General features: G+C 36.4%; 1 protein-coding gene across 2 annotated transcripts in view; it reads right to left on the reverse strand.

Annotated features, from left to right (window-relative positions):
• The window catches only part of GALNTL6 (polypeptide N-acetylgalactosaminyltransferase like 6), a 436,241-nt gene that overhangs the window by 240,404 nt on the left and 180,492 nt on the right, over window positions 1-15,345 (reverse strand). For both annotated transcript variants that reach the window (XM_021552775.3, XM_021552857.3), the window contains one exon: window positions 13,910-14,048. In XM_021552775.3, coding sequence (XP_021408450.2) covers window positions 13,910-14,048 — 139 coding nt within the window. The remainder of the gene's footprint in view (window positions 1-13,909; window positions 14,049-15,345) is intronic.

A 15,345-nucleotide genomic window follows, 5' to 3' on the forward strand; every position in this document is an offset into this window, starting at 1 on the left:
ATGCAGTTAGACCTCCACAGCTGAGACACTGGAGGTACCATGAGAATAAAGCTAGGTATTTTCATGAGAATAAACATATATAATGCATGCACCATTTGCTCCAAGTCCACGAGTGTGCTTCTTTATACCCTGAGATTTAGAAGTGATGCCAAATACCCTGGCTGCCAAAAAGACTACTTAGAAGCTACAAACATTGCTTCCTGTTTTAAAAGGCAAATTCTTGAGTCTCCAAAGAAATGAGAAATTGCAATTCAAGATTCTTTAATATTTCCTGAAGAATGTAATTTTACCAAAATTTACTAAAATAAAAAATAAAGCAAAGTTTGGTGTAGAAAGGAAAAATGCCATGTATAAAGATCACCATCATACACATTAGGTAAAACTGTCTAAATTATGTTAAAATGAAACTGAACTGACTACTTACAGAAATATTCTTGTACCACTCCTGAGCAAAACAATCTCTTTCACAGAGCCTAAATGTTTTGGTGAAAAATTTGGTCAAACTTGTGTCAATTTAGCAAATTATAGCACTTGCACACATGAACTCCAATTGTCATCCTCCACATAAAGACATTGCAAATTGCACACTAGGCGAATGTAGGCTTTATGTGGACAGTAAGTATCATTCAGGTAGTTTGAATGGCAGAAGTGTCCAAAAAGCACAAACACTTTCACTGAGGCTTGAAACACTATAAAATCTATAAAGGCCTGGAAATAAAACCTAAAATCAATACTCAAAAAAGGTTAGTAGATTTAAAATGATCACATGGGCAGTTCAGCCAGTTTCAGTGAAGTGTTTGCTCCAAGATGTAACTCAGCGTAGAAAAGATGGCAATGTAGGTGATAGGAATCAACTTTACTTTAAGCTCTCCTCTTAATTATGAAATCATAGCTCAACTGATAAAGACAAGTATATTACTGTAGAGCTTTAGTGTCACATCATATCCTGATTAAGAAATTAAAAAAGAAAAAGTCAGTGGGGAATTGAAAAATGGATACAAATACTAGGTGCTTCAAAATAATTTTAATAGGAACTTATTATTTGCTAATTTTAGCTCATTTCTATCATGACTATTTTTTTGCCTTAGTGGCATTTTAAACTGGAATAACTTTTAAAATAACATATGAGGACTCTGCACTAACAAGACTGATTTAAATGGCAAATGAAGATGAAGACAGGTTATTTGATTCTGCTAAATCATTCTACATATATATTATAAAATGGCTTGTTTGAATGAGATAAAGATCAGTATAAACACACAAAGTTTCAGAAGAAAAACTTGCCATGATATTTTATAATTTTGGGATTGAGGGCAGAAAACTCAGTCTACCTGAAATTAGTATACTGAACTGATTTTTTACTTTGGCTTTGATCACTATAATTTCCATGGAAGTGTTTTCTGTAATCAGCCCTGGCTACATATGTATACTCATCATTCCCACACTTATAAGAGGATAAACACTTAAAGATGCTAAGAACACATTATTTGACTAGTCTTCCACTGTTTTCATTATATTTTTCCTCACTTTTATCCTTAACTCCATACTTGTGTTTCTTCAGATAACCAAAAAGCTCAGTTCAGCAATATTTTTCATGTTTAGTGTTTAAGGCACCACTCATTCACTTTGCTCAGAAACCTCACACTATATTTTCCTCAGCTTACCTTGATCAGCTACAGGACTAATGCAGTCTCCTTATTAGTGGCTGGTAAGTGATCATTTACAGAACTGGAGGCTTAAGTGCTCAAGGTTTGATGCTGTCTTCCACAAATTATTCCAAGAAATCCTGATCAGTCAGCTTAGCTCACACTTATGCTTTTATCTCTAGCATGTGCCAGGTACCCCATCAGCACCCAGCACAGTGTAGCAGTAAACATCTGCACATCCTGTGGCTCATCCTAACTGAATAGACCCAGGCCTCCAGTCTTCTCCAGAGGATGAATTTGGGATTGCTCCTAGCTCTACAGACTGCCAGACTAGGCTGGTGAATTTAAACAGCTTGCCCATTTCACAGCCAAGACTGGAATCTAGCAACGTATGGGCATGTTATCTCTCTTGTCCTTTCAGCACAGTCTCATCATACGCAAGTAACTTGCCAGCTCTCCTCTTAAGAGCTGTAAAAGGCAGTGGCCTTCAGTGCTTAGTACAATGCTGCCTGGACTACTGATCATCTTAGGGAATCCCTTACCAATACTTTCCTTACTGAGGACTGGGAACCTATTTTATTGCCGAGTTCCACAATGGCACATTTGACCACACAAAACAGGAGAAAAAAACTACACCATCATAGAGCAATTTAACTATTAAGCCAAAATAATTTGCTTCTGCATGCTGGTCCTGTCATACAGGCAAACTGGTCTCTAGGTGAACTATTTTTTAATTTAAATGAAGTGCATAGTTAAAATTTTTGTATTTTTACACAATGCACTCCTCCTAAACACACAGAAATGCAAAACTCTTTAGAAGGAGTTCAGTCAAGTAACTACTCACCTTGGGTTGTACTTTTCCAAACAAATAAATGGCTGGCACCAAAAGACATTATTTTAAGCTCTTTTAAAAGCAAGGTCATTTATTTCTAGAGGGCAGTATCTAAATGCCTGAATCAACAAGTTGGGAGGGAATAAGGGGATGAAGAAGCAACAGTATCTATCTAGGACTCACAGCAAGAATACTATTCAAGGGGGTGAAGAACCTGAAGACTGAAACTAGCAAAGGGCTCCTACTCAGAAGCCTTTTTTGCATAATCTTAATGGAATACTACAGACTGGCCATAATAATGTACAAATATGCCTCTTTTATTGCCTTTAAGCATAACATATTGTAGTGCAGCACATGAGCACTTAATCATGGAACAGCACCAAATATTAGGTTCAGTATCCAAGGTTGAAAAATTGAAAATTTCTTAGCATAAATAATACATTTCTTCAAGCTTATTTACTGAAGTGTTAAATCTCAGAATAACTTCTGCGTTATGCCTGAAATGTCTTGGTAGATACTTAGCAAGAAAATTACCATGATAAGCAACAGTCAACCTGCTAGTTAAGCAGCTCACTCATGTATTTTATCACTGAAGTTACGACATTACCATTCAGAGCAATAGGAGTTTAAAAGAGGACATGCAAGGGGCATTATGCATTGCCACTTCACAAATACTCAGAATTATTAAATAATACTAGCAATGTAGACTTAGCCAAAAATATTTTATAAATGCCAACACCTGTGTAAAAAAAATGAAAACCAACAAAAACTGTCATCAAATGATGAATATTCTGAGTTAGATACAATATCACTTTCAAGATTATAATGAATCAAAAGTTATCAACCTTGAATTATGCTTTCAAATATTGCTATCCTAAATCAGTTTAGTCTCTCTTTCCACAACATTTCAGAACTCAATATCTGGTATTTTCTAGCAAAGAATATCCCTACATCATTAAATTAGTCCCTCAGAGACTTCTGGATGAGATTTTTACAAACTGTGAAGTTGTACTTAGTGCTTTGAAAATCAGTATCTGTCCGAAGAATCTCATTCCTCTCTCCCTTCCATTAGAAACATAATTAAGCACTAACCATATGTATGATTCAATTTTGTAATTAAAAAAAAAGGTAAAATTTGTTTTAAAATAATTTCTATAGTTAAAAAAATTAAATACACATAATTGACAAATTAGAACTTTCCACCAGCTTTGCATGCTGTTTCTACAGTTTTATTTTGCAGTTCAGGAGTTCAAGGCTTATTCATAGAAACCTCACACAGACACACTCTTTAACTCACTTTAAAACACTCAATATTGACTTGATTTTTCCTTTGAGATACAGAATTCTTCTGTGGGGTTGAAACAAGAATCAAAAGCAAGTTTCTGAGCGAAGCAATTTTAGACTTGGCTTCAAAGTTGCTGGAAGACTTTTAGAAGGTTAAGAAAATAGCAAGAGATTCCTCTATTTCTGAAATATTGACCTGCCTGAGGAAGAAAAAAAACTGTCCCAGAAACACCGTGAAGCTATCTGCAGGAGACACCTTTAAAATACAACCTGAAAGGATGACTCTTCATAAAAACAGTAGTGAAAAGGAGCTAAAATTGCACTTCTTTCTTATTCACTACTAAGAATCCTAAGGCTGTTATGATTTCATTTTGTAGGTTAGCCGACTCTACTGGTCACAAATAACAGCATTATTTTACTTCAAGGAATAAGATGAGCTCTGTTTGATTCCCTGATAACTTTATATCTGGGGGAAAAAACATCCTCATCACATGAGCTTAAGAAAAGATGCAGAACTTCCAAATCATCCCTTCTTTACAGCTTCACAGTTAAAAGAAACATGCAGAAACATACTGCCTCTGTAGCAGACAAAATGAAAGAATATAGGCTTCTAAAATGATGAGAAAGGAGAGCAATGCTGGCACCATTCCAGCCACTTGACAGCAAAAGCACATTCATAAAAGCAGCAATTTGCTTGACCCTGTAGACATATCACAATGTTTTATGCACACTAAGGGATGCCTCTGGCAGTGCTGTGGTCACTTACCAGGCTCTGTGCCTTCCAAACACATCAACAACCTTGAAAATTGCCCTGATAGGTAATAGCATAGGAGAAGTTAAGTGTCTCACAGACATCCTTTTGCTGGATTTAGGAAACAAGTCAGAAGCCTACTACTACACTTTCCGGCTCATAAAAGCAGCCCACTTCAAATTTTCTCCTCTTATAGGAAGTTCCAGAGAAAGTTAAAGCAAAACAAAGAGATTTTCAACCTTTTTTCCCCCTTACTGTCTTTGTCAGCTCTCACTCTCTTAACTAAGCTGCTTTTTCACATCTGACCTTTTCTTTGCCTTTATTAAAAGAAACTAGAGCACCCACTGGGCCCCCAGGTACTGACAAGACCTCTATAAGCTACCAGAACAAAACATTTCCCAGTGAAATTTACATAGTAATTGTCCTAGCATGTCATAGTATTCAATTTACAGCAACAAGCTTCAGTCACACCATGTTTCTGTTCCAATCTAGTCTTGTCAGCTGAGCCTGATTAAGTAGTGATAACTAGTAATTTCTCCTGCTATTTGACAAGGCTGTAAAATTAGCTTGGGTGTGAGCTGATGGCAGGGAAAGTAATCTTTATTTTCACAGTGACTCACAGCTGGGAAGCAAGCAGGCATTACTGGGTATGGGCTTCAATAAATGTCACAACACTTTACTAGAACAAATAAACCTTCTCCAAAACATTAGTAGGACTTTCATGAAAAAGAAGAAAAATTAATTGTATAGTAGAAATTGTTTGTGAAATTGCTATTAAATGCACTATCGACATGTCTTGAGAACTAAGGAGGCAAAGTCCTGTGCTCTATTGTAGGCTTCCCTCAGCATGGAATTCATCAGAAATGATGCAGCTCAATTAGGTGCTTGTTACTTTATGTCAAATTGCCTCATTTTGGCCTGTCATGTACAGTTTCTTCAGTAGCACTCTGTCTCTGAGGAAATCGAAGTCTGAGTTTGCCCTGCTTTGTCCTTCAAACCAAAAAGTTCCTCTAACCAAGGGAAGAGCCTAAGAGTCAGGTAAACTATACTGACAAAAAGCACATTATGTTTACAAAGTTTTGTTTTACAAAACTCATTTTGTTTTACAGTGACTCATAAAATCATCATCACTTACAGAAAGATGTTGTAAATTTAAAAAAAATCATTAATATGTTTTAAGAAACTTATCTACTCACCCATATGTATGAAATCAAGGCTTGGGAAATAATACATTTAGTCATTTCATACTATCTCAAAATTCCTCATTAACAAGTGCACTTTATAAGGCATCCTAGTACTCTAATTATATTTTAGCTTAAACCTTGCACTTTGTGACCTTTGAATTCAAAAATAACATCAGACCAATTTATTTAATACATACACAAGCAAATACCCTCAAAACACTTCGTTATTTCTCTGATCTTCTCTTAAAAAAAAATCTAGTTAAAATTCATTCATTCAACCCTAGCATACTTATCTGATTGTCTCTCACAAGTAAGGCAGACCTCAATAAAAAGACCATCAATAAAAAGCCTCTATTTTGAGTCTAAGGTCATTTTCATGGCTGAAGAAGGAACAGGATTAGAATGCAGGTTTTTGTCACTTCAAAGTGCATTTTAAAGCACACTATTTCAGGAAAAAAAACAACCTGTGACATTCAATTACCCTTTAAACTTCCCTTCCAGAAGTCCTAGTTATCTTATTATGATTGCCCTTATATTCCAAAGGCACTCCATAGACTTTCAGAAACCCTCGAAAAGCTCAGCCACTTGTCCCAGTTTTGCATCAGTCCTCAGACACTTCTCTCAATTGCTGTGATCATTCAGAGAGGAGCCTCAAACAGACACCAGTTCCCTCAGCATTCATGGGCACATCCCCTCAGGACCATGGGCTTACTATGTTCAGTTTGCTTGAGCATAAAATCTTAATTTTCAAAGAGAGTCTTTCTGTGATCTACCTACATCACTTCACCTCTCCTTTTCACTGCAATTTGTGGTCAGGCTTACACCTCTCAACACCAGCACCTGTACACAATAGAAGAGATGATGGGCAAGATAGTACTAGATCTGATCAGTGTTTGTAATACTGAAATCACAACTGGTGAATAAGGGAGAAAATGCTGTGAAAAAGCTGCTGGGCCTCATGGACCACATGAGCCAAGAAGATCAGGAAATACTCATGCCTACTACCACATCCTGTTGCCAGCACAGCCTTCAGAAAATTGGAGCTCAAGAAGCTTACTCATAATCAAATCAGGCAAAATAGAAGTTGTTTTTCCATTCCAGCACTGCTGCACATCTTCTGTCCTTATTACATGAGGTGCAACAGCTAATTGTGTTGCCATTGAGAATGTACTGCTGAGAATGTACAACCTTACTGAGGCAAGGTATACTGAGGCTCTTCATATAAGTACTATATTAACAACATAGATCATCACTTTCATCTATGAACCTCAAAGATACTAAACCCCAGAATATCCCACATTCCACACAAATCTTAGCAAAGCTGGACGTACTTCCCAATTTTACTATTTTATTATTTGAAAGTTAAAAGTTCAAGCTTTAACCACTGCCAAATGCCAATAGACTTGGCTATCCCAGATGTACAGAACAAGCTGGAGGGTAAATATTCTTCAGAATTCCTGTCCCCGTTAAGTTTAGATTTCACAGTTATGTTTACTGCAGCTTGCTATTTTCTCAGCAGTGTGGGAGGATTTACTGGAGTCTAAGTAACATGCAAAGCATCTAAATACACAAGAACTACTTTTCTCCACATGTATGAACAGATTATTTCTTTTATCAAATGATTTTCAGTAAACAGAAACAGACCCATCAGGCTTGGACTCTCCCCACTGGCCTATTTAACACTGGAGCCTATTTCTCAATAAAAGGAGAGAAGAAGAATCATCCATCTTCAGCCATATTTTTGCTGTTGCTACCCTGAAAAAAAAAAAAAAGACACACAGGCACCCAGAAAGCACTTGGGAATTATTCCATGTTATTTGTCCCTATCAATACATATCCTGCAGAGAAAGTGACAGCAGGCATGACAGAGACAAAGCCATAGGTTTTCTTGGGTATAAAATATTCCTGATCCTGTTTTGAGGAGCTGCACTTCAAATGGGATGCCCCGAAGCAATTGCAGAGAACAATCTGGTCAGGCTTGGAAATGGGGACACTGCCTGCCGTGTTTTGGACCACATGGCTTTTCACTTCCACTACATTTTTCAGCAACTACACAAAACAGTTTGAAAAGCACAATAACCATCTACAGCTTTTCCACTACACACTAAAACCACACCTTGAGTTTAAACAGGTTTCTCTGTGGCCAGATAAATTAAGCTAATACTAGTAATCAGCAGTATGAAGCAATGAAATGTGTATGTGTGTCTGAAGACATTTTTGATTCTCCAAAATGAGTGAGAACTAGAAAAAGCCTTCTACAATCTTTGTTTCCTCTGTTGAATTTTTGATCATATGATGGAACATCAGTAGAAATAACCAATTACTTCCATAAGACTTAGTAAATATTTGTAAGTTCAGCATACTTAAATGGTTTAATCTATTTTTTTTTTTGCAAGGCAGGACAACCCAAGCCTGTCTTTAGACTGCAGAGGGAATTAACTGGAAGTTTTCTTGGAGCATTGGATTAAAGACAAACTTTTAAATTTTAGTTTTAGAGACAATATACATAGGCTAGATTGTGACAAATGCACTGTATTTATAAAAAGAAATTAACTAAATACAAGGCAATAATTACTTTTTAGGGAATTCAGATATGTACTATTGCCTGCCTATGTATCTAAATATATCCCTCTCCCATGGGCTTAGTAATACTAGAATTTTTGCAAAGTGTACTAAAACATAGAGATTAAGAGCAACTCCAACTCTGTTAACTCAGAAAATACTCTAAAGAAACACAAAAATAGAGCCAATCAAAAAAACATACTGTCCAAAGAAATCCCATTACATATTAATTTTAGCCTCTTTTAAAAATACAATTGACAGCAACCACACTGCATTCAAATGTTTTGAGAGAGAACCATTCAGGTACTATCTCAGCTTCTGCTACTGAAAAAAGAGTTTCAGTTATCCATGGAATGAAATTTGGTTTTGTTATTAGAAACAAATAAAACCTCATTACTGTTCAAGACACAGAAGATGTAACCAGCCCTTAGCTAACTTACTCTTATTTCTTTGATTATGAAAATGCATTTCTTCTGAGAGTTGTGAAAAATTTAATGCCTAAAAAAAATGAGCATAGTTTAGACTTCTAAAATGGAATATTGTTGGGAGTGACAGTGACGGGCCAGAACTTCACACATCAACAGCAAGACCAGCAGAAAAGGACTGGAAACACTGACTCCAGCTCATACAAGCTAAAAACCAGACATTACAAGAATCAGGTTGGACATTTTTAACGCACAACAAGAATGCTAAGAAGTTCATTACTAAATAAATCTATCTGTGCCCAGGGAAACCTTAAAAGGATGAGATTTCTTGTGACAGATTACTCAGGAAAGCCAGGGAGAATTTGCATATCTGATCTAAGACTACCCAAGACATAAACTCATAGAATAGCTTGAGCTGGAAGGGATTTACAAATATAATCAAGGCCCTGCACAGGACAACTAAAAAATGACACCATTTGTCTTAGAGCATTTTCCAAACATTTCTTGAACTCTGCCAGTGATGCTGTGACCACTTTCCTGGGGAGACTGATCTAGTGCCTGATCACCCTTTGAGTAAAAAAACCACCTTTGACCTAATATCCAACCTAAACCTCTCTTGATGCAGCTTCATGCCATTCCTTAGGGTCCTGTCACTGATAACCACAGATGAGAGATCAGTGCCTGCCCTTCTTTCTCCCACGAGGCAGACTGCAGTGAGGTCTCCCCTCTCTTTCCTCCAGGCTGAAGAGACCAAGTGACCTCAGCCACACCTCATACAGCTTCACGTGTACATCCTTCATCTTCATGGTACTCCTCTGGATGGTCTCAAACAGCTTTTTTATCACACTTAGATCGGGGTGCCCAAAACTGTACACAGGGCTCAAAGTGAGGCTGTGCCAGCACAGAGCAGGACAATCCCCTCCCTTGCCTGGCTTGCAATGATGTGCTTGATGCACTCCAGGAAATGGTTATCAGCAATGAATCTACACATTTTAGAAAAAAGCAGACCTGCTGTTGAAATGAAGATATATAAACATGTAAACCAAAATATTTTAAATTATGAAGCTTGCATATGTATTGGTATCAGGGACTAACTTGAATTCCTTGAGTCAAAAATGAAAAGCTTAACAAATGGATTATCTAGTATTAAAAGACATAGGAGCTTGAAACAGGATAGGTCAAAAAATTTATATTCACTGTTCAGACTAGAGGATTGAAATCCTTTCCCCAGATCTCATTAAAATCATTATTAGTACGTTATTCAAAATGCAAGTCAGATTCAGTTTTGTTTGTTTGAACAAAGCTGGTATGAATAGCAGAATATTTGATAATGTGGAGAAAATAAGAATTCATTTCAACTGGTACTAGAATTATTAGTATTAGAATAAGTAGCATTTCTCTTTATACAATAGAAAATAATACTGCCAATTTTTTCCCTAGCATTAACAGGTTTGTTGTATTCAAGACTACACAAAGTGGCACAAAGCAGGTGAAAAAAGAAGTGAATGAAAACCCTCATTTTGTGGCTTTTGAAATATTTCTTATATTGGTACAGAATTTCTAACCCCTAAATATTAATTCCATTGCTTTGTCTCAATACTACCCAAAACTCCATGTTCCCTTTTACTCTGGCTGACCAGAACTCTTATTTTCACGAAATCAGTCCTGAAACCAAATAAACTGAGGTGATAAGCCTCTTTCAGACTGTTATTTAGAATTAGGGGAAAAAGAAAGTTGTTTAGTTTGATTGTTTCTTTGTTTAAACTTAAAGACATGGGTGATTGTGGGCAGAGAACAGAAAATTAGCTTATGTAGCTTGGCACCCACTGTGCCAAGACTTTCACACAAGAGTGAAACAGAAACAAGACATCAAAGACTACTCAAAAATTGAAAAAAATATTCCTTGAGAACAGCTATGAAAGACAGAAAAAAAGCATGGGAAATATTAGAAGGTTGCAATAAAAACATAATAAAGATACAGGAAAGGTCAAATCAGTCTTAGAAGTTAACTGTTTCATTCCAGTAGAGATTTTTTTTACAGTACACACATTTTGCTGTCTTAAAAAGGAAAGAAAATTCCATCATAACATCATGCTGAAGTATTTTAAATATCACAGGAAAAACAAAAGAGTATTATTAAACAGATTTGAAAACTTGATTTTCTCAGAGCTCAATCATTATGCATTTGTTTAGTTCTACCCATCCCCCTGCACAAAGTGTCATTTGTAAATCCTGAGCCCAAATTCCAAAGAAACTCAGAAAAAAAAGTTTATTTGGATTAAAAAGAACAAGATTTTTCTGCTGTCTTTGTGTACTTCCCAGAAAACCAAACACTTGGAAGTTTCTTTGTTTTAACTTTGGAATATAATATTTTTGAAGTTATTTTAGAAGAATGTAGAAACTACTTCAGCTGCTGTTTTGATTTAGGTAAGTTTTTATTCAAATTACAGGATTTATCACTTAGTTTTGTAGCATTTGAAGGCTAATTTTGTGGATTTTCTCTACTAACGGCAATAAAACCATCCTATTTGGTTCTATAAAACATATCATAGACAGTATTTTCAGGAAATACATCTTCAGCAGAAGATAACTATTTTCACTGTGCAAATGGCATACACTAAATAGAGAGTGAGGATCAAAACTCAAGGTTTCTAATACTAGCATCTCCCATATATTTGCCTAAGATGACAGCTAAAGGCCTCAAAGCAGTTAGAAGCTCCACAAAGCCAGACCCTTTATAATGTTCAAAAGCCTGGCCAAATTAGACCTGTCTGCTATACCACACCTGATTTATCTACTATAATGTTACTGAAGAGCACCCTGTTCTCAGACAGAAATTACATAATTTTCCAATAGTTTGTCTGAAAGCAACCCTATTAGTGCCATCGTTTAGCCCCAGACTCTAGCAAGGATGACACACAAATTTGTAAAGAAAATTAACTCCACCCCAGCCAAGCCCGGCACAATGACATGTGAACTACTTCACATTTCACACACACTTCTGAAGAGAGGACACATTTCCAAAAGTGAAGTGCAGTTTGAGACTGGCCATACTTAGTACACAGCAGCCTAGAGACATGCTTGTTTCTAACAATGAGTCAGAAAGTATTGTCAGACTCCTGTGTCTCTTGGAAGTTCAAGAAATACATTTGCTTCAAGGTATAGCTGCCAGAAGTATTGAGTCCACCTTTGTCACCTTAATTGACACACTACTTAGTAGGCAATTATAGCACAAGAACATTTTTTCCCTTTATCTTTAGATGGTATGTGATGCAGTCAATTAACTAATGGTCTACTTGCACTATGTGTGTTTAACATAAGGAAGGTTGGAAGGCCATGACTCAAGTCAGTTCAGTCAGGACACTACTAAAACACCCACCAGAGGAGATTTCACTGAGAGCCACAGGAAGCTGGCTGAATTGGAACATGGAAACAATGCAGGCACCTAAGGATACAAGCTTCCCAAATGAGACGCTTAGGTGCAAGTCAGAAAAATATCTGTGCTGGGGAAAAGATGGCAGGGAAAGTCTGGTGTGGCACTGACTCGCTCCTAATACCCCACTTCTGACAACGCATCGCTTCTGGGGACGTGCATGGAAATGCCAGGGACTGTGAGGACAGCAGCAGGTGAGAAAGAAGTTGCCAGAAGAACAATTTATAAATGCACAAAGGGATGACAAACCCGACAGCTTCCTTTTGTGTCTAGCCATTATCCTCTGCAGTCTTACTAACAGAGGAGGTTGCTTGATGAACACATTTAATATACCAACAATGCAATCTACCACAGCTTCAATGCTATACAGCTGTACATTTGAACTCAAACTTCTTGGAAGCACTCATTATATAATTTCAGCTAATTTGTCAAAGCATAAAACAAAGAATGTATATAAAACATACAGCTTGTTATAAAAATATATTTCTTTTTACTTAATCCTATGCAAACAATCCTAATATATTGCTTACAACAAAAGAGAGAAACAGGTTTTTTTTCTCAAAACAATGGAACAATTAAATTAGGCAGTTATCAATTTAAATTAAATTAGAAACATCTTTAATAAAAGGTTAATTCATCTGCTGTGGATTTCTTTTTTTTAAACTCTTACTATGAAACTATTCATATGCTATTAATTTTGTGAAAAAGACAGTTGCACATTTGACATAAAAATGTGTTAGTTGCCATGATATTTCTCTTCTCTCTGCACTTCTGTCAAGAGAACTTCTGTCAAGCTCTGAAGTTGAGCTCTGTTCTCTGACAACATTTCATATCAAAATAAATTAAGATGTGGGACAATATCTTAACATAAATCTTTGTATAATAGAGAGAATTGTATCTGCAGGAAAACACAAACAAGTCATGAAGACAATTAGTTTTGTCTCACCTTTCCCCCATATACTAGGTGTATAACATCCAATTAAAAGATCAGGAAAATACTAGCTAAGGACACAAATCAAATCATCTCCCTTTTCAGAGTTCATCTTCAGAATAATATTAGAGGACAAGAACCTGGAATCTACAGCAGCAATAGCGCCCCTTTTCCTGTCACAGATAGGAAATCCTACTCTGTATAAAGAAGCCAAAAATTAAACAACATGAAAAGTAGGTTAGGTTTGCTGTATGACAATTCTTAGCTCAGTGGCTCTGGTTATTTTCCAGAATAACCTTCATCCCATTTCTCTGTGTTAATATTAATGCTTTAGGGAACAATACCATCATCCAGTGCCCCCAAATTCTACCTGTTCATCATGCATATTCTGTTTTTACACAATTCTACATAGCAAAAATCAGCTGATGTATCAGCACTTGGCAGCTATTGCATTGTTTTGACTTTTTATGTAACAAAACAGAAGAAACACTATGTAATCACAGCCAAAAACTATATACAAGTTGTCACTCCGCTCCCCAGCCCAAAGATATGCACCTATTAACCAAATTAGAGAAGAGGAGAAGCTATGTGAATACTTTTTAGGCCAATTCACTACACAGAAATTTAATAAAAATCATTCTCTAATGAAAAGAGGCTTTTTATATTCTTAATCAGATGAGAAGTCACTTTAAAAGACTGAGCAAATGATTTAACAACAGTGGTAAATTTTCCACTTCCTATAAAATGAAATGATTGCTTTTTGTTGACTGTTTATGTTTTACCTTCCTGGAAAACAACTTATCTAGAGATACACAAAGATTAAATCTTAAAATTAAATAGTCCAGGAAACAGTTTACATACTTAGGATGTCGGATGTCTGGCAGGGACCGTTCCAGTGCTATGTTGTTGCTAACAAATATGTTGAAGCCATTTTCCCTATAAGCAGAATCATCATGGTCTTCCTCTGTAAGAGGGTACGGTTTTCCATGTTCACCTTTCCCTACAACAAAACAAAAGAATTATTTACCTCAAACTGACAGCAAAAAACGTACTACAAAGACAAAAAGAAGATAGACTGAACTTCAGTTAGTACACTGTGCCTGGAACACTCAAAGAAATCTCCTGCAAGGTCATTAGCAATACTTCTGTTATTTTCAATACAAAACTAGAAAGTAGGTATAAGTAACAAGATTCAAAAGCCCCTCTGAAGCCACCCAATTAATCTAACATTCCTCTATCCAGACACACAATCAGGTTAAAGCCATTCTATATAGAAAAATTTCAGTTGTAAATGAAGCTAAGAACTTTCTTTTCCATAGCAAAATTATGAACAAATGGATCAATTTCAGCAATATGCCTGTAAGGGACCTGGTAACTAAGTTACTTTATGTTACAGCACCCCTAACATCCACTCATGTTTTCTGAATGCAACTTCAGCATTGAAGTTTGGGGTTCCTCCTTCCAGAAGGAACAATGAGGAAAGCAGATGTTTTGCTCTAGGCTCCTTGTGCACCCTTGCACTCCTAGGGGCAAGACAGATCTATTCCGTGTTTCTAATGCCACAGCGCCATGGAGTTGGTCTCAGAAACTGATTACTTTTGTGCTTCCCCAAAGAAATTATCTGTTTTTTCCCTAGTAAAACACAGACTTTTTATTCCAGCTTTTTATTCTCAAGTTAGTTCTCATCATCCGTCACTTGGCTTGCTTATTACCTAACTCAGGCTACTATACCTCTACCTCTTCCAGTAAGAGAGTAGAGAACAAATAAAAGCACTTCAAAGAAAATCAGAAAATAAAAGCATTCAATTTTTCTCCACTACTTTCATTCTTCCCATTCTTGCAGAGGATGTACTCTTCAGGGTTTTAAAACCCTTCAAGCCTACGCAGGTTCTTAAGAACATTTTCTTTCCCTTACATTTCATTGATCAGATTATAACCCCTGTCCTTCTACCACCAGGCACCCTCTTAAGAAAACACCTCCTTTTACCTGGGCTCTTGTAGGGAAAATAATCAGCTGGATGCAGTAAGTGATCAAGGGCATGTGATCCACAGCTAATCAAGATCTACTACAGCAGTGGATAAAGAGGAAAGCAACCAGAAGCTGAGAAAAACATCCAGTGGTATTCTTAAAGCCTGTAAGGCTCTGTTAGTTCCCTCTTTTGCACTACAGAAGACATTAAAAACAGACTATGCAATTAAAGATGCTGTAGTGACTCAATTTTAGACTTTCTTTCAGCCAAAATTTTATTTTTTTGATTCCAAAATTTGTGCATATATTTACAATTTCATTTAAATTC

This window comes from Lonchura striata, chromosome 4 (assembly GCF_046129695.1).
Source record: "Lonchura striata isolate bLonStr1 chromosome 4, bLonStr1.mat, whole genome shotgun sequence".
NCBI lineage: Eukaryota > Metazoa > Chordata > Aves > Passeriformes > Estrildidae > Lonchura > Lonchura striata.